Here is a 25,893-nt window from a genome sequence, read left to right as displayed (position 1 = left end):
TTCAGTGTTTTCTTGCATTTTATGAGATGCAGTGAGTAGGGCAACAACTTTCCTTAGTAACCCTTTAGCTCTTCTTTCGTACATGTGTCAGCTGAGTTCAAGGTTTCTGTTTTGCTTGGAGACATGGGAAGATGAGTACTCTGGTGATGCCTAGCCAAACAGCTACAGACTGTAGAAATGTTTTTCTTGCCCCATGTAGGATTGTACATGCATGATTGTAATCTTACAATAATTTATTGACTTTATATTCATTTGCTGGAATAGCAACCCATACTTTTCTGAGATTACTTTTCTCAAATACAGTGCGACTGGTTATGGCAGCCCTTGATCTGACAGTCTAGAGACAGTATTTACCATAGCTGTGACTCATCTAGCTTTTTGTCTTTCTAGGTCAAATACTATAAGGAATAATTACACATATGATTGCAGAGGTGGTACCAATTTGTTGCAAGTAACTGAAGAGCAGTTTAGGTAGTTGCATATTGATGAGTATATGGACTGTGTTCAGATAGTAGTCAAATCAGGTCTCAACTTTTTTGTCATCTGTGAAGATCCACACAATCCATCTTATTTGTAGATATGAGTGTTGAACCTATTGTTTTTCTTCCATCACCTCCCTGATAATGCACAAACCATCTTATCAGCTGAAATATTTTTCTGTTTCACTGTGGAGCAAGGAGAGCCCTGTAGCCTAGCTCTAACAAAGCACTGCTGCTGGGGGTAGGGGGCATTGAACTTCCGCTAGGATAGGGAGACAGCACTGACAGCTGCCTGGCCACAAGGCACAACAGACTGTCCAAACCATTCTGCCATGGAGCAGTAAAATAGGGAGAAATCTCTGCTACAAAAGCAGCTTTCTGTATATTTTTACATGTAAGAAATTACCCTTTGATTAGGAATTCAGGTTCTGATCCTGTTTGCATATTCTGGTAGGTTTTACTTGTTTTAATGTGTTTCTATGTTCATTATCTCCTCCTTTGCCTAGTTCTGGTTTAAGAGCAATTGGGTTAGATGATACTGAAATTTGAAAGTCATGGCAATTTTTTTTCTATAGGGCAGTGCTCTTCTATTTTTAAAGCTTTGATATGTTAAGAGTGCTTGTGCGTCATCATAGTGTCCATTTCCTTTCTTAAGGAATTCAAGGGTGATTATTTATAAATCCTTGTAAAACAAGTTATTGTTCTTTTTTAGCTTTCGAATTGGCTGTATTGAAGACAGAATTATCACGTGAGCAGACATCCTGATTAACTAGTGTTGCCTGTATTTTTTTTTTTAATGCTTGCTCATAGTACACTATTTTGAATTAGAGATTTTGCTAGTAAGATAAGAAGGTTAAATTTGATTTTCTGATTTACTTAATTTGAAATTCAATATCTATTGTGGATTTAAACACTGACTCTACCTCTAAATAACAATAGCTATGACTCAGAGCTTGCAGTGATGTAAAAATCTTAATTGCTATGGAGGCTTTCTTTTTCATGTAGACAAAATCTATTTAGGGTGGAGGCTGTGTACAGAACGCAGGCTGTGGCTACATGAGTTACTGTGCTTACTCTTATATTTGTTTTTAGGACAACAAAAATTTTGGTTTTCCATGATGAAGGTAATGGGGACAGGGATAATGTTATTTTTGCAAAAGGATTTGAAGTTTTGCCTTTGAAAAGGGATTTAGACTGTACAGTTTCAAGGAGAGGTGAGAGAGGCGTTATGATAAGAAAAAAGGAGTAATGAAGGACATGAGATGGTAAAGCAGAATAGCCAGTTGTTTAAAAAGGGGAATTAGCGTACAACAGAAATGCAAGGAAATGCTGTGTTACACAATACACAGTTAATCTGTGCAACACATTGCAGTAAACTGTTGCCCAAATGAGGAGGTTAGTCGGATCTGAGAAATGTAGAATGTTCATTCAGATGGACAAGATGCTGGTAAATAGTCAAGGAGGATTTTTAAAAAGCTCTTAAAAACTCGTATTCCAGTAAACAAGTCTAATGACTTAATGTGGTGTTAGGTCAAATAATGCAGGTGTTTTTTTCTTCATTTCAGCCTACAGGAACTCCTGCTTCAAGTCTTGTGCTCCTCTTCAGCAGCCTGTTAGAAAAATTACTAGTTGGGATTTGTCTTTAAATCTGTGTAGGAATTTAATATGTAAAGCTATTGCAACCCGTTCATTAATTTTGTTCAGTGATAATAATGTTAACTTTGTTTCTAGTCAGCTCTGTGCAGTGCCAATGTGCTGTCGTTGCATTTCCTCATACTTGAAAACAGATGGTTTTGCTTCTGTAATTAAGGAAGACACTTTGGTTTTCTGTTTGAATGCTTGCTTGTTTTTAAAATGCGTTTGAATGTTTTAAATCAATGTATATGTAATTAGTCAATTTAAATTATATATGTTTTTTTTCTTGAAGTGAAATAAATATAACGTCAAAGTATAGCTGTCTGCTGAAAAAATACCTAGCCTGCCCTAACTATGACTGATTATGAGGTGTACCTCATAATCAGGTACACCTCATGAGGTGTTTAGGGAAAACAGTCTTCCCTTGAATAGGCCATTTCTATCCAATACAAAGTTACTTGCTGTGTCTTTTGAGTTATCTTGTCCTGATCACTGTCAAAATCAAAGTTGTTTACTAGATGGCTTATAAATAAAATAATCTGTTTATTATTTTCAAAGTTACAGGAAAAGAATCCAGTCTTAGTAATTGAAGGGAAAGAAAAAGTAATAGTTTTGAATTTTCAACAGAATAAACATTGTTTTTCAAATTCTGCTTTGTATTGCTGTTTTAAGAGGTTCTGAATTGTTACCAAAGCAATTTTGGTTTACATCATCTTTTCTGTAAATTGATAGGCCAGCATCCTTAATTTTAAAGGGTACTTAAAAGTTATTTTAACATATTTTTAAAAATAGATAATTGCTAACATGAGCATAAAATTATTTTTTGTCTTAGATCCCAACTTTGTTCGGACTTTTCTCACGACATATAGATCTTTCTGTAAACCTCAAGAGTTGCTGAGTCTGCTAATAGAAAGGTATGCCACTGTTAAAAATATTGCTCATATGAAGTAATTTTTAAATTATTATTATTATTTTTACTTGGAGTAGCGTTTGTGAGATTCTTGTTTTCCAGTTGGTTTTGATTCACTCCAAACACTTTTTTTAAAGTTGTCAAATTCAAGCATTGCAAGTAAAATGTGCAAATTATATCCAGAAGCTTTAGGATTGTTCAGATAGCTCCAGTAACTTCCAATATCCCACGGTTTTGCCTTTGAAATCGGTATTATTATTGAATTTAGCAAATCTTCCTATGTGCTTACCAAGACATAAGGTTCTGACTTGTGGAAATGTTCTGAATTTCAAGCTATCTTTAATCAACATTTTATTTGTACATGATGTGAGCATGTTTAGTGTAATAGGAGCCTACTGCTTATACCCATCTTCTGTGCTAGATTTGAAATTCCAGAGCCTGAGCCAACAGAAGCTGATCGCATTGCTATGGAGAACGGAGACCAGCCTCTTAGTGCAGAGTTAAAAAGATTTAGGAAAGAGTACATTCAACCTGTGCAGCTACGGTGAGTATTGCATCAATGTGAGCCAAGCTGACTTTGCTTAAGTCTTTCGAAGTACCATCTTTTGGATGCAGTGGCTCTTTGTGGTACCAGCAGCCTTTCTTGTAAGTGTTTTGATAGAGAGTGTGCTTGGGTAGTCAGACGTAGACCTTGCTACTTGAAAACCTGATTGGAATTTGAATTCATGGCAGGAAAAGCCTTGGTTTCCCAAGGCTTTTGCTGAGTTTTAGACAAATTAGTTTCTTACACTCAAATTAGTTTCTTACACTCAAATTAGTTTCTTACACTCACCATTATTTTTTTTAATCCGTGTTTCTGCAAGGCTATACAGCATAAGTGTGCCACAAAGATGTAGGCAGAGAACATTTTAGATAATGTTCTTTTTACGAGCAATAGCATTACTCTGACTTCTTTAAATTTAAAGTAGAAAAATGCTTATAGCTAGTTGCTGGTGAAATGCAGACAGTAGAGTAATTGCATTTGGTCTGCTGATTCTGATATTCCTGTTAGCCCTTGCCTACTAAAAGCCTTGAAATGCTAGATGTGAAGATAGACTGTGTTTTAGAGTACTTACTTATCCTTTACTTCTGCAGAGTATTAAATGTATGTCGACACTGGGTAGAACATCACTTCTATGACTTTGAAAGAGATGCTGATCTTCTGCAGCGTTTGGAGGAATTCATTGGAACAGTAAGAGGTACTTATGGTTTATTAAGTGCTGGCATTTAGAATCATATAATAGTTAGGGTTGGAAGGGACCTTTAAAGGTCATCTAGTCCAACCCTCTTGTAAGGAGCAGGGACATCCCCGACTAGATCAGGTTGCTCAGAGCCTCATCCAAGCTGGCCTTGAATGTTTCCAGGGATGGGGCTTCCACCACCTCTCTGGGCAACCTGTTCCAGTGTTCCACCACACTCACTGTAAAAAATTTCTTCCTTATGTCCATTCTGAATCTACCTCCCTCTGTTTAAAACTATTACCCCTTTTCCTGTCACAACAGGCCCTGCTGAACAGTTTCTCCCCATCTTTCATATAAGCCCCCTTTAGGTACTGGAAGACTGCTGTAAGTTCTCCTTGGAGCCTTCTCTTCTCCAGGCTGAACAGCCCAGACGCTCTCAGCCTGTCTTCATAGGAGAGGTGCTAAATTTAACCTTCTGATCATCTTTGTGGCCCTCTCTGGAGTCACTCCAACTGGTCCATGTCCTTCTTATGTTGGAGGCTCCAGAGCTGGACGCAGTACTCCAAGTGGGGTCTCATGAGAGTGGAGTAGAGGGAGGGAAACACCTCCCTTGACCTGCTGGCCAAGCTTCTTTTGATGCAGCCCAGGATGCAGTTGGCCGTCTGGGCTGCAAGCGCACATTGCTGGCTCATTTGTGCTTGGGGTTACCCTGACCCATGTGCAGGACCTTGCACTTGGCCTGGTTGAACTTCATGAGGTTTGCACGGGATCACCTGTCCAGCCTGTCAAGGTCCCTCTGAATGGCATCCCTCTCCTCCAGCATGTCGACAGCACCACACAGCTTGGTGTTGTCGGCAAACTTGCTGAGGGTGCACTCTATCCCACTGTCCATGTCACCGACAAAGATGTTGAACAGGGCCGGGCCCAATACTGACCCCTGAGGAACACCACTCGTCACCGGTCTCCACTTGCATATTGAGCCGTTGACCACTACTCTCTCACTGCGGCCATCCAGCGAATTCCTTATCCACTGAGTGGTCTGTCCATCAAACCCATGTCTTTCCAGTTTAGAGAGAAGAATGTTGTGCAGGCCAGTGTCAAATGCCTTGCACAAGTCCAGGTAGATGACATCAGTTGCTTGTCCCTTGTCCACCGATGCTGTAACCCCCTCATAGAAGGCCACCAAATTAGTCAGGCACTATTTGCCCTTAGTGAAGCCATGTTGGCTTTCACCAGTCACCTCCTTGCATTCCATGTGCCTTAGCATGGTTTCCAGGAGAATCTGCTTCATGACCTTGCCAGGCACAGAGGTGAGACTGACTGGCGTGTAGCTCCCCGGTGAGAATGACTGGCAGGTAGCTCTTCTTTGTTCCCCTTTTTAAAAATGGGGGTCAACGGGAACCTCACGAGACTGCCATGACTTCTCAGATATGATGGCCAGCAGCTTTACAACTTCATCCGCCAGTTCCCTCAGGACCCACGGGTGCATCTCATCGGGCGCCATGGACTTGTGCACCTTCAGGTTCCTCAGATGGTCTAAAACCTGCTCTTCTCCTACAGTGGACAGTTCTCCATTCTCCCAGTCCCTGCTTTTGCTTTCAGCAACTTGACGTGGCTAGAGCCCTTATTGGTGAAGATTGAGGCAAAAAAGTCATTGAGTACCTCAGCCTTCTCTATGTCCTGGGTAACCAGGTCACCCATTTCCTTCTAGAGAGGACCCACAGTCTCCCTGGTCTTCCTTTTACCCACAATGTACCCATAGAAGCTTTTCTTGTTGCCCTTGACATCCCTGGCCAGATTAAATTCCTTCAGGCTTCCTTACCTGATCCCTGACCGCTCAGATATTTTCTCTGTATTCCTCCCAGGCTACCTGTCCTTGCTTCTACCCTCTGTAGGCTTCCTTTTTGTTTTTCATTTGGTCCAGAAGCTCCTTTTTTATCCATGCAGGCCAGCTGGCGTTTTTGCCCAACTTCCTCTTTGTTGAGATGCATTGCTCCTGAGCTTGGAGGAGCTGATCCTTGAATATTAACCAGCTTTCTTGGGGCCCTCTTCCCTCTAGGACTGTATCCCATAGTGCTTTGCCCATCAGATCCCTGAAGAGGCCAAAGTCTGCCCTCCTGAAGTCCAGGGCAAAGAGCTTGCTGCACATCTTCCTTGCTGCCCTAAGGATCTTGAACTCCACCATCTGGGCAATGGTCACTGCAGCCAAGGCTGCCCTTGAGCTCCACATTCCCCACCAGCCCCTTCTTGTTGGTGAGAACAAGGTCCAGCACAGCACCTCTCTTTGGCTCCTCTATCACTTGCAGGAGGAAGTTATCATCCACGCATTCCAGGAACCTCCTGGACTGCCTGTGCCCTGCTATGTTGTCTCTCCAACAGATGTCGGAGTGTTTGAAGTCCCCCATGAGGACCAGAGCTTGTGACCGTGAGGCTGCTCTTATCTGTCTATAGAGGGCCTCATCCTCTTGGTCTTTCTGACCAGGTGGCCTGTAGTAGACCCCCTCTGTACTGTTGCCTGTCCCTGCCCTCCCTCTATTTCTGACCCATAAGCTCTCTGTCAGCTCCTCATCCATCCCGAGGTGGAGCTCCATGCATTATAGCTGGTTGCTGACCTAGAGGGTGACACCCCCTCCTTGTCTCCCCTGCCTGTGCTTCCTAAAGAGCCTATATCCCTCCATTCCAACTTCCCAGTCACAGGAGCCATCCCACCAAGTCTCCATGACACCAACAAGGTTGTAGCCCTCCAGGCATGCACACATCACTAACTCTTCGTGTTTGTTCCCCATGCTCCATGTGTTGGCATAGAGGTGCTTAAGCTGGGCCCCCGATGAAGCCAACTTGCTGGCTGGAGCAATAGGAGTTCTTTTGGTCTGCAGTTTAGGTTCTCTTGCGCTTACCTGCAATCTTTCCCTGGCTTCTGGGCACCTATTGCTGGCACTGGCACCGTACTGACAATGGTGGGATGGATTGTGCTTCTCCTCCCCCAGCAGTGTTAGTTTGAAGTTCTGTTCACCAGCTTGGCAAGCCTTTGGCTGAAGATACTCTTCCCCTTCTCTGTCAGGTGGACCCCATCAGCCCCCAGCAGAACAGGCTTCTCAAAGCAAGTCCCATGGTCTAAGTAGCTGAACCCCTGGCTGTGGCACCATTCCTGTAGCCTTTTGTTGACTTGACAGATTCGACTGGCTGTTTCAGGGCCTATCCCTTTGACTGAGATGATTGATTAAAAGACTCCCTGTTCCCCAGAGTTTTTAACTGTTGCTCCCGGAGCTCTGTAGTCCTTCTTGGTACTCCTCAGGCTGCTTTTGTCTGTGTCACTGGCACCTACATGAAACAGCAGCAGTGAATAATAGTGGGTTGTACAAGGTTTGGTAGTCTCTTGGTAACATCCCTTATACGAGCCCCTGGTAAGCAGCACACCTCTCTAGAGAATGCGTTGGGTCAGCAAATGGGTGCCTCCATAACTCCCAGAAGAGAGTCACCCACTACTACCACCCATCACCTTTCCTTAGTTGCATTGGTTGTTATACAGGGAGGAGGTCAGGCTGCCTTGCTCAGCTCCAGCTTCTCTCCTGATGTGCTGAGTCCTCCCTCTTTGATCTGCAGAGTGGTGAAGCGATTCTGCAAGGGCACCTCAGGTTTCAGGGGAAGTCTGTTCCTCCTGCTGGCCCTTGCCTTTGCAAGCTTCCACTCTTCTGCATCACTGGCCCCCCACCCTTCTGCATGTGTCAGTGGGGGAATATGGCTGTTTAGCCGTGGTTCCAGTGCAGACTGTGCTTGGAACCAAGTATCCAGCTCCCTCTCAGCCTCCCTGATGTCATGCAGCCTCCTCACCACCTCTTGCAGCTCAGCCACCTGCTGCAGGAGCTCCTCCAGCTGGGCACACCTTCTGCAGGCAGGGCTGCAGCCTGTCTCTGCAGTAGCTCTGTCTGCATGGATGTGTGACCCACCGCTGGGGCAACTGGTGCAGACCCCCCAGCCCTGCCCGGGTCTCGTCAGCTGCTGATGCGTGAGCTACGGGCTCCTGGTGCCTCTCCTGGCTTTCTCTGAGCTTCCTGGGTTCGAGAAACCCCACTGTGCATTACACTGGGACGCGCTGCTGCAGATCACACTGGCACCGAAGCAGTTGCCTTGGCGACTCTGAGGCTTTATTTATCATAAAGCATCCCTTTGTCAAAGATAGAGAGTGGGATCACTTTTCCTTTCACTGAGCAGATGAGACAGCTACAGGAGCAATTTGTAGGAAAATATTATGTTAGAGAAGTATTTATTGATTATTTAGCAATTAAAAAAGGGGAGAATGAGACAGCTAGTTTAATGTGGACTACTGGTAAATTTTCAATGGTCTTGGCCATCTCATGCATGAAATTCTTACGATGTAGAGCTAAACAGGCATTTGGATTTTATTCTGACCTTTGATACTAAATATGGTAGAGGGAAAAGCTTCTCCCTGTTTGTTATTTTGTCCTTCTATGTTATCTGAGGTAAGCATGTGCTCTTGCCCAAAGTATACATTTCAGGGTATTTACAGAAGTGCATTTTGGGCAAAAGAAGGCTACTTCCCTAAACTCATTGTAAAGTCAGAAAAGAAAGGAAAACACCTGATTCGGAGCAGGAACCTAATTAGGGTGTTCTGAATTGTGCTTGGGCAAACTTGGCGTGCTCAGCATTCACTGTTGAGGAATTCCTTGTGTGTTTGAATGGCTTGAGACCTATGTAACAACACCACCTATATTCTTCTAAAGAATATATGGTTGCTTTAATTTAGTAGATTAACAATATTAAGATTAATTAAATTAAAATTAAGATTAATTAAACAATATTAAGATTAACTAACTAGTAGTTTTCTCTCTGTGTGCCAGGCAAAGCGATGAAGAAATGGGTTGAATCAATCACAAAGATAATCAACCGGAAAAAGCAGGCACAAGCCATTGGGCCAAGTCACAACATTACTTTTGAGAGCCCACCTCCGGCGATTGAATGGCACATAAGCAAACCAGGACACACAGAGACTTTTGACTTGCTCACTTTGCATCCAATAGAAATTGCTCGGCAGCTCACTTTACTTGAGTCAGATTTTTACAGGTAACTTTCCTCCATTGAAAAACAAATGACACAAACCAAAATATTCTCCAGCATGAAATTGTTTCTCCGGTCCCCTGCTGTGAAGCCCCACGGTAGGTCAAGGGGTTTTACCAATGCTGTATATTAATTACTATTTTTTCAGAAAAAAAATTCTAAAAAACAGTATTTATCTTATCTTCCCCAAGTTAACATGCAGTACATGTAACTGATGCATGTGCTGCAGGTTTCTCTTGATGTTTTCCAAGCAGATAAACCTTTGAGAAGTATGAACATTAATTAAATCAGTTTTCTTCATATTCTAGTTTGTCAAGCAAATTATGGACCATGTCAAATTTCACCAGCTGTCTGGGAGAGATTTTTCACATTTTATTATGGCAAAAGAGATGTAGACTTCATTCTTCATTTAAGTGAATAAAGGTTAATAGCCACATAAATTAAGAAATATTTACACACTAAAAAAGAAGCATAGAAATACGAGTCACTTAGTCATGTAGGGAGCCTAACATTACAGAAGAGAAATGACACTTTAAGAATTTATTTACAAATACTAATTCCAAATTCACTGGCAATAAGGAGGGTTTGGGAAAATAATATCTTCTTTCCTCCTTTTAACTATGTTTTTTGACACATGTGTGTACTTTTCTAGAGCTGTGCAGCCTTCTGAACTAGTTGGAAGTGTGTGGACAAAGGAAGATAAAGAAATTAATTCTCCCAACCTTCTCAAAATGATAAGACATACAACTAACCTCACTTTGTGGTTTGAAAAGTAAGTGACTTCCCAGAATCTACACCTACTCCATTTCTGGACATTTACAGTCAATTTAGAAGTATACTGTGAAAAATTCTGTTCTAGGAGAATTTCAGTTTTAAGTTGTGTTTAGGTGCCACAGCTGATCCCTGCAAGAATTTTATCATAATGGTCTTGGCTTTTTATTCTTAGAATATTTTCAAGTGTTTATTCTCCAAACATTTCCAAAACTGTGTCAAGTAATTTGATAAACTTTTTGTATTTGTTTGTGTTAGAACTTAATATTTGATTTTTGAAAACTTATCAGCACTTTAATACAAAATCAAATGTTCTTGTGTATTTAGATGCATTGTAGAAACAGAAAACCTAGAGGAAAGAGTAATTGTAGTGAGCCGGATAATTGAGATCCTGCAAGTTTTTCAAGAGCTAAACAACTTTAATGGTGTCCTTGAGATTGTCAGTGCTATGAACTCCGCAGCAGTGTATAGGTTGGATCACACATTTGAGGTACAGTGAAATGTTTTCTGTTTTTAGTGTGGAAGTGTAATGCAGTGCACCTTAGCTACACTGAAAGCTTCTCTTTTCAGTAAGCATATCCTTCACAGTAAGTGCAAGGAAGGTAAATCTCCCAACAAATTAATCAATCAGGGTGTAATAGAGAGGGATTTTCTTCTTGGTTTCAGAAGCAAGAAATCAATCACCACTTAAAGGCAGAAAAAGCTAGCAAGATCCTGAGATGGTGAGGCACTGTCCTCATGGTCACTGTCTGTAGTATCAGTGGGAGACTGTTACTCTCAGTATTGTTGCTGGGCTACACCTTTACCCTGTCTTTCCAAAGAACTTGTTTCATCTCCCTTTTTAGCAAATTCCAAGTCGCCAGAAGAAGATTTTAGAAGAAGCTTATGATCTGAGTGAGGATCATTATAAGAAGTACTTGGCAAAACTCAGGTCCATTAATCCTCCTTGTGTGCCTTTTTTTGGTAAGTACATTTGGTTTGAATGATCTGTATCATGCATAAAGATTTGGAAAGTATTGAGCTAGGGCACTAAACAGAGTATGAACAATAGTGAGAAGTCAGTTTTAACAGGACAGTTTGGTTTGAATATTAGGTGCCCAGATGTTAATTGCATATATGTGAAAGAAAAATTATAGTGACTATTAACTGCAGATGTTACTTGCAGTAAAAATAAGTATCTCTGTGATATCTTGTTTGCATATTTACTAATTTTTACTTTGAATGTAGTTGGAACTGTATTGTGACTATAAATGCCTTAAATGGAAAGCGATCACATTAGAAATATTATTGCCATTGACTAGTAGAGAAAGAAGGACCCCCTTCCCCATCAAGTATTCCAAGAAATAAAGCTAGAGTTCTAATTTTTATAGTTTCTTATAACTAGAGTCTTATTTCTATTTAAAAATCTTATTTCTCTGAAAACAGAGTTTGGGAAGGAAGCTTCTTCCTTATCATCAGACTTAACAGTTCATCTTTCAAGTAGTTTGCTTGTAATTTCTGACAGTTAGCAAATTGTGAAGTTAAGCACTTGGAAATCCTGTTCTTTAGCAAGCTGCTTGTATGTTTGCTGCAGATCAGTTCCAGCTCTGGACATTGCATTTGTGTAGCATAGGCTTCAGGCCAAAACTGAAAGAAAATAGTGTTGATGGTTTTTTTTGGCCTTTTACAGATTGGGGAAAAATATACTCCCAAGCTCTGCAAAGAAAGATAAGATCATAGAATCATAGAATAGTTTGGGTTGGAAGGGACCTTTAAAGGCCACCTAGTCCAACCCCCCTGCAAGGAGTAGGGACATCTTCAACTAGATCATCTTCAACTAGATCAGCAGGGACATCTTCAACTTAGATCAACTAAGAAACCTTCTGTTCCGCTTCAGAGATGAGTAGAGGTTAGCAGGATCACATGTGAATAGCTTCAGTTATTTCTCTCAAGTTACAGTTAGAAGAGTCATAATGACAGTTCCAGATATATTATCTGTGAACTTGAGAGCATTATTTTCTTTTTAATCTTCAAAGTATTTGATGCAATTATGAAGCCAGGAATGGAGAATGGAACAGAAGAATAAAGCTTGACAATAATTTTTTGGAGCTTAGCTGGGGTCTCTAATGGAGTAGACCTGAATTGAGGCAGATCAGTTGAGAGAAAGCACTTGAGTTCAGTGTACTCATCTTGCAAAATGCTAGTAGTGTTCAGTTGTGTGAGCTACCTGAACAATAGAAAGAGGCATAGACTTTGAGATTTTGATGAAAAAAGGCAGCTTTCTGGAAAAGGCATATTAAAATATTTAAATTGTTACCCTTATTTGAAAATTAGGTGCAATTCTCTTATTGACCCTAACAGAGATTTTTTTTCTAAATAATTAGAGGGCACAAATTAAATTATTTAAGAATTCTTTGTATTCCAGTCATATGACTTTCTCCTTGTTTCGTACTGTATGTTGAGAACCTCTTCTGTGTGCTTTTTAGGGATTTATTTAACTAACATTTTGAAAACAGAAGAAGGCAATCCTGAATTTCTAAAGCGACATGGGAAAGAACTCATAAACTTCAGCAAGAGAAGAAAGGTAGCTGAAATAACAGGAGAGATTCAGCAGTACCAGAACCAGCCATATTGTTTAAGAGTGGAATTTGACATAAGGGTAGGTGGCATTATTTCCTTGAGTCCATGCACTGAGCTACTTTTGTGGTGTCTCTGATGGCTAATAGACTGAACTAACAGATTAAATCAGACTGAAACAGAAATGAGCAGAAGGCCTGTCATAAAATCTCTCTCAGGTCTCACTGTAAGAAAGGGCAGAAGTCTCAATGCTTGCAGTTTGGTAGGTTTGGGGTTTTTTTTCCCCAACTATTGGGATGTTGGTAGATAGATCTTCTTACTGATCAGTGTTAAACAGGAACAGAAACTACCAAATTCTCACTGTCTTTCACTCAGTTGCATTTATTTGTCCAGTGAGCCCAGCTGTCTTTTTCCTCCTGTGTTATCCTGCCTTTATTTTTCCAGGTTTGCCTGGTAGCACTGCATTTACATCATATGTTAGTGGTGATGATGCTCACATTTTTCTTTTTTGTGGCATTTTTTCTCCTTCGTCTGTGGTGTTCTCTAAGCAGTCCTCTCTCTGTTTGCTTTTCTTTCCCTGCTTCCTTTTCTTTTCTATTTGTTTTTTGGTTTTTTTTTAATTGAAATGTTTTTTAAGCTATATACTTTCAGAGAGTTATAGGACAGATTATCTTAAGAGATTCTGCAAGATTTTCTTCTGTTATTTGTTCTCCTCAGAATTTGACAGAATGCATTGTGAGAGCAATCTTCCCTGCGTTACTGTAAACGTAGACTACATGCAGCTGCTTCTGAATGTGCTTCAGCTAACCTGGTCTGATTTTTGAACTGCAGAAAGTATTTAGGATACTTGCACAGTTGGTTTTTAGGTCAAGCATAACAGTAATAATTCCCAGCAAAGGGCTGGCAGCAGACAGATTTAATAACTTAAACATCTATAATTACTTCTGACTCCAGCATTTTCTCTCTTCTCAGGAACACTGGGATGATTTATGCAGTAGAAAAAAACATTACTAAGCTGCTAAGAAGTAGCTTAGCTGACAAATTTTCTGCCTTCTTGTATTTCAGAGATTTTTTGAAAACCTGAATCCAATGGGAAACAGCACAGAGACAGAATTTACAGATTATCTGTTCAACAAGTCACTAGAGATAGAGCCACGAAATGTCAAGCCTCCACCAAGATTTGTTAGTATTATTTTTCTTTTTTCCTTCCAAAAAATGCTTACATTTGTTTTTCACAGTCATTTCAGATATCTAACTTCATAAATACAAAGCTACATTTAGGTGATCTTGTGGCCTTTTGATTTCATTTGATATTATCTTTTTTGTCATTTCAGCCCAAAAAATACAACTATCCTCTCAAGTCCCCAGGTGTTCGTCCCTCTAATCCAAGGCCAGGTACCATGAGACATCCCACACCTCTGCAACAGGAGCCAAGGAAAATTAGTTACAGCCGCATCCCAGAGAGTGAGACTGAAACTACAGCATCTGCACCAAACTCTCCCCGAACACCTTTGACTCCTCCTCCTGCTTCTGCCACTTCAAGTGCTACAGATGCCTGCAGTGTGTTTGACTCGGATCCTTCAAGTCCTTTTCATGCAAGTAGGTGCTAATAGATAGTCTACCAAGAACGTGCATATTAGATTTTGTGATGTTAAACAGATGAAATCATGTTTAATCTTCTAAAGTGGGTATAGAAATAGTTGCTTTTGTCTCCTTGCAGCAGAAAAAAACTTTGAGTGTTTTGTTCATTTTTTTTTAATAAGATTTTATTGTAAAGGGAGAAACTGAAGAGAATTAGGTGTGTTACATAGAGAGTATTACATATCTTTGGAGAAACTGTTAAAACAGAAGTCAAAGATATATCTCTAGTGCCTATATATGTCCCAAACAATCATTTTTGGGATTTGCTGCCATATATATATATATATGGTGAATGTGTTCGGTGAGTATCTGTTTGATGGCAAACAGTGAGAATAAGAATGGATGTTTTGTGGGTGCCTTATTCTGCTCTCTGCAATTCTAAATTGGTTTCAGTGCACATGGATGGTTTTCCTGCAGAACTTAAAATCAGTATTTCCCTACTTTAAATCCATCAGGACCCATCCACACCTATTTTTCTTCTGTCTTCGTCAAGATGTAAGGAAGCTCATGTTTTGCGCTATGCTTTCAGTAATTTATGGTGGACATAGCCTCCTTTCATGTATGAGGGCTCTCAAAGGAGGTACAAGGCTAGTCCTGTGTTCAGCTGGCTGCCACAAGGAAGTAAAATGACTTGATAAAAGCAGAAGTTGCTTAGCAGAGCACTGACATTGCTGAGTGTCTAAGCCAGCTCTCAAATACCTCTTCAGAAGAAGGTATTTCTTCATTGGTTGGTTGGCCCGTCAACTGCAGGTTCAAGATATTGTTTTAGTGCTGTTGTGATACAAGAACAACTTTGTGGTGTGGGTTTGATCTCGAGGGTTACTTAAGAATGTGCAACTTAGAAAAGCAATTTGTCTGGAAGCTGCAAGTTAGAGGATTGTTTCCTTGTCTTTCTTCAACCCCTTCTTGATTAATGCTGGGTTTTATGAGCAATTACTTTATTATTTATGACACCTTTATTGGCAGCAATACTGAGTTGAACAAAAGTTCATCATCAGGAAATTTTTTTTTTTTATGTTCACTAGGATCTGCTTCTGTGTCATCCATAAACTTTACCAAAACTTCAGATGAAGCTCATGTCCCCCCTCCAGTTCCTCCACGGAGAAGACCAGAGTCTGCCCCAGCTGAATCCTCCCCATCAAAAGTAAGGAAGGAGAAAAAAGGGCATTTTTTTTTTCTGGGAGCAGAGGCCAGGGTATGATAGAAAAGTAACAGTAAATGTATTTTTGAAGAACTGTATGTGAAAGAGTAAGCAGCCATGTATTTTAAGCCTTCACAGCTCTGCCTCATTATGTCCTGATCCCAAACTAAAAATTAATAAAATAAATAATAATTAATAAAATAAATAAATAAAATTAATAGATGAGGCCTAAATTTAGGGTTAGAAATGTCTCTTGTCTACTGGTCTGCTATGCTTGGCCCTCACATTGCCTATGAGAACTTGAGGCTTCAGGCAGATTTTTCAATCTGCAGTATGTATCTCAGAGTATCATTTTGGGGTGTATGAGTGGAGGGTAAAGAACTGAAGAATAGTAATGATGGAAAGTGATGTATGCACCTCAGTCCTCTGAAAAGGTTAATTAGAATATTTGATCCTGATGCTGCAGTTCTCAGTGCTTTCTTTCCCTTCTTGATTACCTGTCCTGTCTGCTTGCCTGCTTTAGCCATTGGTGCATTTTGCTTTTGCATTTGTCTGACATTTGGGATCTGATCAAGCCTTTGTTGCAGACAGTGTCAAATGTCTCTTGATTTCAGTGGGAGCTGGTTTTTTACTTCAGAGAATTGGATGGATTTGAAAATCCCACTCAAAATTACTTTGGAGCATGTTTGTCTTTGAAGAGGGCTTGTATATGGCTCTTCAGCAAGTTGTTCTTTTCAGACTGCAGGTGACTATGGTGTCAGCAGAGTTTAACACATCACAATCTTCCAAAATGTAATTGAAAGCGTTGTATAAGTGATAGGATGTTGGAGACTGATTACTCTGTCACTGTGGTCTGCAGCTTAGGAACTGTTAACTTCAATAATTTGGACTACTTAATTCCATAATTCAAGCATAGTTTATTTTTTTTCCCTTGTCAGCATCATCTGCCTCTCCTTTTTCCTCATTTTCTTGGAGAAATACCTGATGTTATTACCCACCCCAAGTGCTGGTTACTGGGGAGGTGGCGGAAGATATCCAAACCTATTCAGCAAGCAGACCTGGAACTAGCATGGGAATTGTTGCTTTGACCGTTCTTGCCTTGCATTTGTCCTTCTCTGTGCATCTTCATTCCTTCCATCCTTGGCTGTTAACTCATGTATTGATATAAGCTTGCTTTCTCCCCGCACATCCAGTCTCTGTCTTTCCTGTCTGCATCACTCTGAGAAACATGTTTTTCAAGCACCTCCACTCCCTTTTGCTTCCTTACTCCCTGTCTTCATTCTGCACCTGCTTACTATGCCTGCTCTTTAACTGGATAAGAGCAATCTGGAGGGCAGGAGCTCTGTTTCCATTTCACAGCAGGGTCCTATTCTTTACTGCAACTCTGAAATCTGATTGAATGAAATGTTTGTGTACTTCAGATTACTTCTGTGCACCTGGACAGCCCACCAGCAATTCCTCCTAGGCAACCAACCTCTAAAGTGTATTCACCAAGGTACTCAGTGCCTGACCGGACCTGCATCTCTGACCCCCCTGAAAGCCCTCCTGTGTTACCACCACGAGAACCTGTGCGAACTCCAGATGTTTTCTCTAGCTCACCACTACACCTCCAGCCTCCACCACTGGGGAGAAAAAGCGAACTTGGTAACACCTTTTTCCCAAACAGCCCATCTCCGTTTACTCCTCCTCCCCCTCAGACACCTTCTCCACATGTAGCACGGAGGCATCTTCCATCACCACCTTTGATACCACAAGATGTGGATATGCATTCTGTTGCTGGACCACCTATTCCTCCAAGACAAAGCACTTCTCAACATATCCCAAAGCTTCCTCCAAAAACTTACAAAAGGGAGCACACACACCCATCCATGCATCGAGATGGACCACCGTTGCTGGAGAATGCCCACTCCTCCTGAGCTATGCCTTGCACTGGGAGTTGCATTTTCCTGGTGCTATGTCTGTTGCTGGCAATGGATGCACTGAACATGGTGGTGCCAAGGAGTTGAGATGTATATGCAAACACTAAGAACTCTCCAATAGATTGGAAACGCAGTGTACAGAAATGAAATTGCAAAAACAGACATTCTAGTGGAAAAACCGGTTAACTTGCTATTCTTGTTTTAGTATGCAGGACATTGTTCTGAAGTAATTGGACAACTGATTGTACCAGAAAAGACTTGAGGGACTTCTTTGGCCAATGAGCAGAGACTGTATTTGTGTAATGATCAATAATTTCCAGTACAGGAAGGAAAACAGTCTTGTATCCACCAGTTCCGAACAGTGGCACAGTTTTTGGAATGAAAACATTATGCACTTTTAAAAAATCTCAAACAGGGAACTTTATGTCCTTCTTAATTTTCCTTTGCTTTACTCCCTGCTTTAAAATATCTTCCTGAAATTATGAGGAGGACTATGAGGAAGATCTGTGGTACCTAACCAAGCTAGAATTAAGGCAAAGCACTGTATTGCAGTCCTGTTTACAAGTTGTTACAATGAGTAGTAGGGGGTACCTAGGCTTCACCAAAGAGGTACTTTATTATTATTTTCTGAAATATTATGGTGCCAGTTCAAAAATTAAATTTTTGACAGGAAGCATAATATCTAATTATTGTTTTCTTTAGACAAAGCAGATGAAAGTCTTACATCATTAAGATGACAGCGGTTTTTTTTAAAGCAGCACTATCATCTAAAGTAAATATACTACTACATTTAGAAGACTGTTAATCTCTGCTAGGTTATGTCACGTTCTTTCTAAGGTTTACTGATAATCCATTTCATGGCTAGTAGCTATTCTTTTTCAGTCGTGCCATGAAAACAGTCACTTGTGAAAAGGAGCACTCACTGGTCAACTTCCATAGCTATTGTCATGTTTTACTAACGATAGATTAATCAGCATACCTAGAATTGCCTTGCAGTTGCATAAATCTTGTGTATATAGTGAACATTGCATAAATATACTTGGAGATTGTTTTTAATTTAATTGAAATAAAGATACAGATATGTTTGGCTGGCGTACATTAAATTATTACATGGACAAATGTACAACTCCATTTTTCATTTAAGCACTGAAGGGGATAAAAGCACGTGGTACATATTTTTCTTAGTTTGGTGTATGTATTTTAGTAATAAGTGTCTAAAGAGAAATCAGTTTTGGCATGTGTTACAAAGTAATAATTTAGTAATATTTGAGAAGCTGGGTTACTCCCAAAGTGAATTATTGTACGTTATGAAACTTCTCAGACTTCCTGTATGACACTTGTTAGAAAAAATCAAATTTACATTAATCTTTACAGTAGCTTTCTACATCCGAAATACACATGACAGCACATGTACTAGTGTAAGTATCATGACATGGATTATCTATAAACCTGTGTACTGCACTTCAGCTCTAGACAATACTGTGATAGTAATGCATGGCAGTTATTGAAGAAAAGCTGTATAATCTCCACTACAATATGTGTGTGAAGCATAAAGTATCTCACCTTCAGTGAATATGGCTCATGGGTCAAAGCAAAATTCTATCATGTTTTCTCTTTGGAAGAAGAATGCTTTTCAGTGTCTTAGAAAGCTGTGTCATTAGAAATTATGTTAGTTGAATGATGATGGGAATCACCTTTTTAATGCTTTCTGCAGTGCCATTGATCAGTGCCCTTTGATCCTTTCATGTGGTCATTACATTTCAGAAAGTGTTCTGATTTCGTCAACAAGAACAGCAGTTTTCATCATAGTTAAATGATGAAATTTATCAGTTGTATTCTTTCTTTGATGTCTTTAACAATGTCATTTTGAAACATTTTCCTGGCAAAAGAAGAAAAAGTAAAGATTTCTAAACCTTGGCTTCAGAGGAGAACATTATATGGGAGGTTTTTAAAAACCCTCAAGCTACAGGAGGCATAGTTTAAGTTATCAGTTCTTTGGATCATGGGCATGCTGTTAGCAATGTCATCTAATTATTAGCTTATTAGTGGATTACCAAGGAAAACTCCTTAAATTTAGACTTTCTGATCTGTATCTCTTCTTCTGTACACTCTTGTCTGTGCTAGTTTGTAGCCAGGGCAGATCAGGCAGAAGGAATGATCCAGTGCTTAAGTTGGTCAGTTATAAGAAGAGACCTCACATGGATCCTCCTGATCAACAGATTTTTTGAATATCAGGATGTCTCTGTTTCCCTTTGTGAAATGGGCAATGCTGTTGTGTATCTTTGTGGTTGAGGATAAAAGCGCTTTGCTAGTAAGGTACTTGGACAACAGGTGATAATGGTCACCATGCAAGAACCTAACTTAAATGTCCTTTGGAGCCCAGCAGAATGGGTCAGTCGTACAGTACACAAATCCAGGTGTTGACTCAGCTGCAAATAGGAAAGACAGGGTGAGAATCAAACTTGTTGCATTTAGAATAGGAGTTTCAATTACAACCGCTAAGACTGGTTTGTCTAGTGACAGCTTTATTTGTGTTAATGATTATTTAATCTGGAATGACCTTATTTGGACCATGTTTGCATTATTGACAATACTTTTCACATAGAAAATTAAATCATTTTAATGATTCTGTCTGTCTGCTTGATAAAATGGCCCCGGATGGTCTGTCGTGGCCTGAGATGATGATGTGGCCCAGACAATGAAACATGCTTGTGTAGGGGCTAGGTGGGTTGCTGTGTTACTCTAGAGTGCTGATGTATGGCTAAAAGTCAGCCTAAACAACTGCAAAGTGTGTAGATAGGGTTACAGAGATCAGCAGAACTATATAGATGTGGTACTTAACAATTTGTGCTGTTTCACCTCAAGGTTTCTACTTCATGTGTAATCTAGTGCAACAGTGTAGCATAACCTGGGTTTGTTAATTTTGTTTCAGAGTGTCATGGGTGTGTGTTAGCTCAGAAAAGCCCTCTGGGATGTGGAAATGCTGGGATTCCAAGTGCAAGGTTCTTAACCTGGGTCAGGGCAACCCCCAGTATCTACAGGCTGAGGGATGAAGAGATTGAGAGCAGCTCTGTGGAGAAAGACTTGAGGGTGCTGGTGGATGAAAAGCTGGACATGAGCCAGCAAGATCTGCTTGCAGCCCAGGAAGCCAAGCATGGCCAGCAGGTCAAGGGAGGTGATTCTGTCCTTCTGCTCTGGTGAGACCTCACCTGCAGTACTGCATCCAGCTCTGGAGCCCTCAGCATAGAAAAGACATGGACTAGTTGGAGCAGGTCCAGAGGAGGGCCACAAAAATGATCAGAGGGCTGGAGCACCTCTCCTATGAAGAAAGGCTGAGAGAGCTGGGGTTGATCAGCCTGGAGAAGAGAAGGCTCCAGGGAGACGTTATAGCGGCCTTTCAGTACTTAAAGGGGGCTTCTAGGAAAGATGTGGGCAAACGTTTTAGCAGGGCCTGTTGTGACAAAGGGCAATGGTTTTAAAGTAAAAGAGGGTAGATTTAGACTAGACATAAGGAAGAAACTTTTTACACTGAGGGTGGTGGAACACTGGAAGCAGGTTGCCTGAAGAGGTGGTGGATGCCCCATCCCTGGAAACGTTTAACGTCAGTCTAGATGGGGCTCTGAGCAACCTGATCCAGTTGCAGGGGTGGGGTCCCTGCTTCTTGCAGGGGAGTTGAACTAGATGACCTTTAAAGGTCCCTTCCAACCCAAACTTGTATAGCAAGTGCTGTACACTTACTTTTGTTCAGCATGCTGTGTGGAACGTCAGCTGTCATGCTGCCTGGTACATGCTGTTGTCATGACATTCAGCAGCCCAGGCGAAGTTTTTCTACAACTGTCTGCTAGCAGAGAACATTACCCTACTTTGGGATCGATACCATGGAAGCATTTGCATGATCCACGCTCAAGAAGCCTTCTCCAGTGTGGACTAACCTGTTTCTGTAATATGCGCCTATCAAATCAGAGAGGGAGAGATCTGTCTCAGTAAGAATGTATTTATGCTAATTCACTGGGTTTAGATCCTTCAAGAATCAGAGTGACATCGTGGGATGTTTATTATTTTTCTTTCTTTCTTTATCTTAAATTGGACTTTCTGTGAATTGGATCTGATTCAAGCTTGATGATGTCACTGGAGGTACCAGTATTGAAGGTAGTAGATTATTGTGCTTCAGGGAGAAGGCTTTATTTTGTTACATACAAGGAAGTTTCTTTTCAGCCTGAGAGGTGCTGGAGCAAATTTGTATTCCAGCAGGCTGTGTGGCGATGCCAGTGCATTATAATAAGCATCAGTTCCCTTATTTGTGGCTGTTGTCTCAACCTAGTGTGGGGTTTTACAGAAGCAGCCTCTACTACTGGTATTTCTAGCATTGCTGCAATTTAAGCTCAACTAGAAAGAGCCCCTCATTTGTGAATGTTTGTCTTACAAATTACATGAAAGTGAAACAAAATGTTTTTTAATGCTTTGCTGCTGTGAGCAGTGCAATTAGCTGCAGTATGTGAAAGTCTCTCCTTGACTTTCTCCTTGTTGCCTTTTCCAGCCAGCAAGGACGGGACTTGTTCAAAAAGACTTTCAAGATGATATTTGAAAGTTTGCAAATTCTTATGGGTTGTTCCCTCCACCTCAAAATACCCTTTTTCAGTTGTTGAGTTGTCATTTTGAAACCTAGATGATGCATGGGCTGAAGCCTTTTTGGCTCTTATTCATTAAAGAGAGAAACCTGTGGCCCACTATAGTTGTAAAAACAAAAGTGCTTTTAATTTACTTCGTAAATTCCATGCCTTATTTTCCATTTAACAAACCCACCCATTTTTCTGTCAATGTTGAACAAATTTCCCTTTAGCCTTCAGTGGAAAATAGTGCATTAAGTAGCCAACTACTGCAGCATTATAATGCAAACAAAGTGAAGAGTAAGTCACACTTTTTTTTTTTTTTTTTTTTTACTTTCTAGCCAGCAGATATGAAATCCTGTACTGGGTGCTGAGAAGTCGAAAGGGAAAAATAAAATAAAATAAAATAAACATATGCCAGATGCATGACAATTTTAGTAGCTACCAAATGTGCCTTTTATCAAAGGACATCTGTAATATTTTTAAAAAGAAGGGTAGATGAAGGTAGACCATTGGGGTGCATGTTGCTGGAATTGCTTTAGAAAAATTTGTTCAAATCTACTTCAGAATAAGTCTTTTTTTTTGTGAAAAGAACAAATTTTAGGTTTCAGTAAGATTGTTCCAATATATGTGTACATTTGCCATTGATGGCATGGTTACTTACCAAAATGAATAAATGTTAAAAGCTATGTCAGTCCAGTTGTAAAAGAAAAGAAAAACAAACAAACAAACAAACCAGAGAAAAAGAAGTGGTAGACTTTAGCTGGCACATCTGATGACCTGTGTACATAACTGTCTGTAGGTGATCTTTATATGCTGTGTCTGTACTGATTGCATTTAAGTGAAAATTTAATAGTGTCTGTTACCTTTTGGCATTAAAAGATGTGTTCTAAAAATTAAGAAAAAGAAGTCTTACACTTCTGAATGTGTAAAGTACACTGAAAGTCCTTGTAGTCTCAGGCTGGCTTCCTTAAGCTTAAATACTGTGTGCTTTACATTAAGGACTATCATGAGTCTGTTACAGATGTAGGTTTTGCTCAGGATAGTAAAATACTAAAAGACATAGTAGCTTCTGAGCAGAGGAACTGTATGAAGAAAACAAATAAGCAAGGTGTATGTACAGTAGGGGACACAAAATAGCATCTTTTAATTGTGTTGTTCTCTGCCACAGGATTTTTCATTGTAGGTGTTACTCCAGCTCTGCAGCTTTCTGTTACAACTTATTTTGTCAAAGGAATCTGCAGTCTGACTAAATACTATCTCTTGAGTTTTACTGTATGAAGGTTTTAGGTAGGTAATTTAATATAAGAGCTTATGTTTCATCTCCTTGTTGAATCAGATCACATTGTGTTTAATATCTTGTATCTGGCAATAGGTAAAACATCTGCTTTCAAAGAACAGAGTGAATAAATGAAAAACATTGAAAAGTGGAAACTGCTTAATATTCATGGTAGCCTTCTCCATCTCAACTGCCCACAAAACCCACAAGACCAAACGATGGCCAAAGGCAGTACTATGCATGCCCCACCTCCGCTCCTGTTTAGGCATGAGCAAGGGGCCTTAACAACTTTGTGTAGAGTTTGGAAAAAGCAACTGCGTTCCTTGGAACCTGTTGAAGTGGTTTTATACCCTGACCAAGGAATATTTGTACTTGTACATGAGTTGTACTGAGTTGAAAATACTCCAAGAACTTGTAGAGGAAGCCAGGATACATTGTAACTCTGGGGATAAAAAGTAGGAGAAAGTGGCTAAGTTATATAAACTTAGAAGTAGCCTCAGTTATGCTGGCTTAGAAGGAATGAAATGGTGAAAGGATACATTTGACCAGCCCTGAAAGTCAAAGTTACCCATAATCTGAGAAGACTCTAGGGTGGCTGACTTAAGCAGGGAGTGTAGCCATGGAGAAGTGATGTAGAAGAGTCACAGCCATGATGAGAGCATGTCCTTTTGGGTGCTGTTTCAGGCACTGGATGTTCCCCAGTAGCTAGCTAATAAGCATGATCTGTATCCATAAGATTGAAAGGGATTTAAGGAGGAAAAACCCCAGTAGATTTGCACAGGAGTAAAACTGCATTTGAGCTGTTGATTCAAACTCTGCTGGCATACTCTAATCTCTGGGATCACTGTCCTCAAGTGATACAACACTGCACGGAGCTACAGAGCAGTAGGAGCTACACGCTTGCAGATGCCGCGTGGTATGGGAAGGTGTGAGCACCACAGGCTGAGTTGCCCCTGTGTGTAGTGTCATTGTTTTGGATCTGCTGAGAATGTGGCAAAGGTAAGACAATGTTGATAGTCAGAACTGGAATTACATTTTTTTAAAAACTTGGTATGTGACAGACATTTGTGATGTGCAGGAAGATATTAAGATCTCTTACAGACTTGAATAGTTTAAATTACAGTGGTGTGTATGCCAGTGGAGGAGACTCATGGGATTTTTTTGTGAAAGCTCATGTCTGTAACATACGTAGCAGAAGGAGTAAAGGAGATGGAGGAAGGAGCTGAAAAATGTGGCAGTGAGCTGCAGCAACAACTGGATCTTGATCAGAAACCTAGAGAGCGAGTCAGCTGAGTGCTGTAAGAGTCTTGGAACTAGGTGTATGGAAACAGTGTTCTTGCATGACTGTATGTGCAAGGGAAGAGGATTTTGTAAGTAGTGTTGCCTCAGAAAGGTACCTGAGAAACCTGATTCTTCTTTTAATGGGTGCAACCTAATGACTGATTCAGCGCAAAAGAGACAACAGTGTTATTTAAAAGCAACATTTATTTGGCACAGGAAGAAAAATAATCCAGAGCGCACATGTACACTGAAGGTGAAGTTGGATCGGATCCTGCAAGAGGTTGTGTGTTTCTGTGTGGTGCTGAGCATCATTCATTCATTTTATTTACATGTACAGATTCTGAGCAGGTGTAAGGACATATCAGATGATAAGCATAGACCTGGAAATAAGAACTCCTACAGGATCAGAAAGAAAGAACCATCAATTCTGATCATGCCTTAAATCACTAAAACAGAAGCTAAAATCCATGTGCATTTTATAAGCAAGGATCTGCCATTTTGGAAGGATTTCCTCACACAGGAGATGTTAACAGGTAGGTTTTCCCCTTTGTCCTGTTTCTGTCGTGGCATCTGCCTGGGAAGCACGAGGAGCAAGCTTGTTCTATGAAGGACAGAAGTGTCATTATATATGAGACCAAAGACAGAAGCATCAGAGCCCTTGACAGCATCAGTGCGTTACAGTGGAAACTTCTCCATATTGATATAACTCAGGTTCCATGGACAAACAAATAGGTCTGTCTATGACTGATTCCTTTGCAGAACAGGGTTTGTTGATGACAAGTGCAGTGACAAGTATCTGGCTCTTCTTACATATTTCTATCCTGGCCCTGCACTATCTGACTGAAAGCTGTGAAGTCCTAGGAAGTGTCTTTGTGATGCAGTGGCTAGTCAGCATGGAGCAGCCCTAGCTGGGAAGAGACAAGAAGTTTGTAATTTAAGAGGGAAAGAGATGGAAGGTGTTTTTTGTCATTAAAAAGTTTAAACTTAAAAAAAAAAAAATATTCCCAGAATAGTTTCCAAATGCTGGGGTTAAAAAAAAAAAAGAAAGAAAAAGGATTTTTTTTCCTTCTTTGTAAGGAAAAGTGGATTTTTGGGAACTGTTTTGGGAACAGTAAAATCTATGGGGCAGGCATCAGCTAAAACATTTTAATCTCTGGGGTATTTCTTGGTCACTTTCTTGAAATACTGGAAAAACTTTGATTGAGATAAAGGATGGATTTTGTCTGTCTTAGGTGGATAACCCTTTTCACACACACCTCTTCACCTCCACCAGAGGAGGAAAAGCAGATGGTAGATGCAAGTCAGTCGACACTACGGGAGAGCTATAAGCCCTGCATCTGCAGTGGGTGTTATCCACTGCAGCCAAGGACACCTGCTC

General features: G+C 40.5%; 1 protein-coding gene across 6 annotated transcripts in view; it reads left to right on the top strand.

Annotated features, from left to right (window-relative positions):
* Positions 1 to 18,439, top strand: part of SOS1 (SOS Ras/Rac guanine nucleotide exchange factor 1) — a 69,449-nt gene extending 51,010 nt beyond the window's left edge. For all 6 annotated transcript variants that reach the window (XM_086743645.1, XM_086743647.1, XM_086743646.1 and 3 more), the window contains 12 exons: positions 2,947 to 3,028; positions 3,446 to 3,568; positions 4,159 to 4,262; positions 9,104 to 9,326; positions 9,973 to 10,092; positions 10,419 to 10,581; positions 10,937 to 11,054; positions 12,557 to 12,729; positions 13,713 to 13,829; positions 13,982 to 14,246; positions 15,314 to 15,432; positions 16,851 to 18,439. In XM_086743645.1, coding sequence (XP_086599771.1) covers positions 2,947 to 3,028; positions 3,446 to 3,568; positions 4,159 to 4,262; positions 9,104 to 9,326; positions 9,973 to 10,092; positions 10,419 to 10,581; positions 10,937 to 11,054; positions 12,557 to 12,729; positions 13,713 to 13,829; positions 13,982 to 14,246; positions 15,314 to 15,432; positions 16,851 to 17,345 — 2,102 coding nt within the window. In that variant the 3' untranslated portion in view covers positions 17,346 to 18,439. The remainder of the gene's footprint in view (positions 1 to 2,946; positions 3,029 to 3,445; positions 3,569 to 4,158; positions 4,263 to 9,103; positions 9,327 to 9,972; positions 10,093 to 10,418; positions 10,582 to 10,936; positions 11,055 to 12,556; positions 12,730 to 13,712; positions 13,830 to 13,981; positions 14,247 to 15,313; positions 15,433 to 16,850) is intronic.
* The last annotated feature ends 7,454 nt before the right edge of the window (positions 18,440 to 25,893 follow it).

The sequence above is a fragment of the Chlamydotis macqueenii genome, chromosome 3, assembly GCF_036417535.1.
Source record: "Chlamydotis macqueenii isolate bChlMac1 chromosome 3, bChlMac1.mat, whole genome shotgun sequence".
Classification (NCBI taxonomy): Eukaryota; Metazoa; Chordata; class Aves; order Otidiformes; family Otididae; genus Chlamydotis; species Chlamydotis macqueenii.
This window is presented reverse-complemented; position numbering and strand designations above follow the sequence as displayed.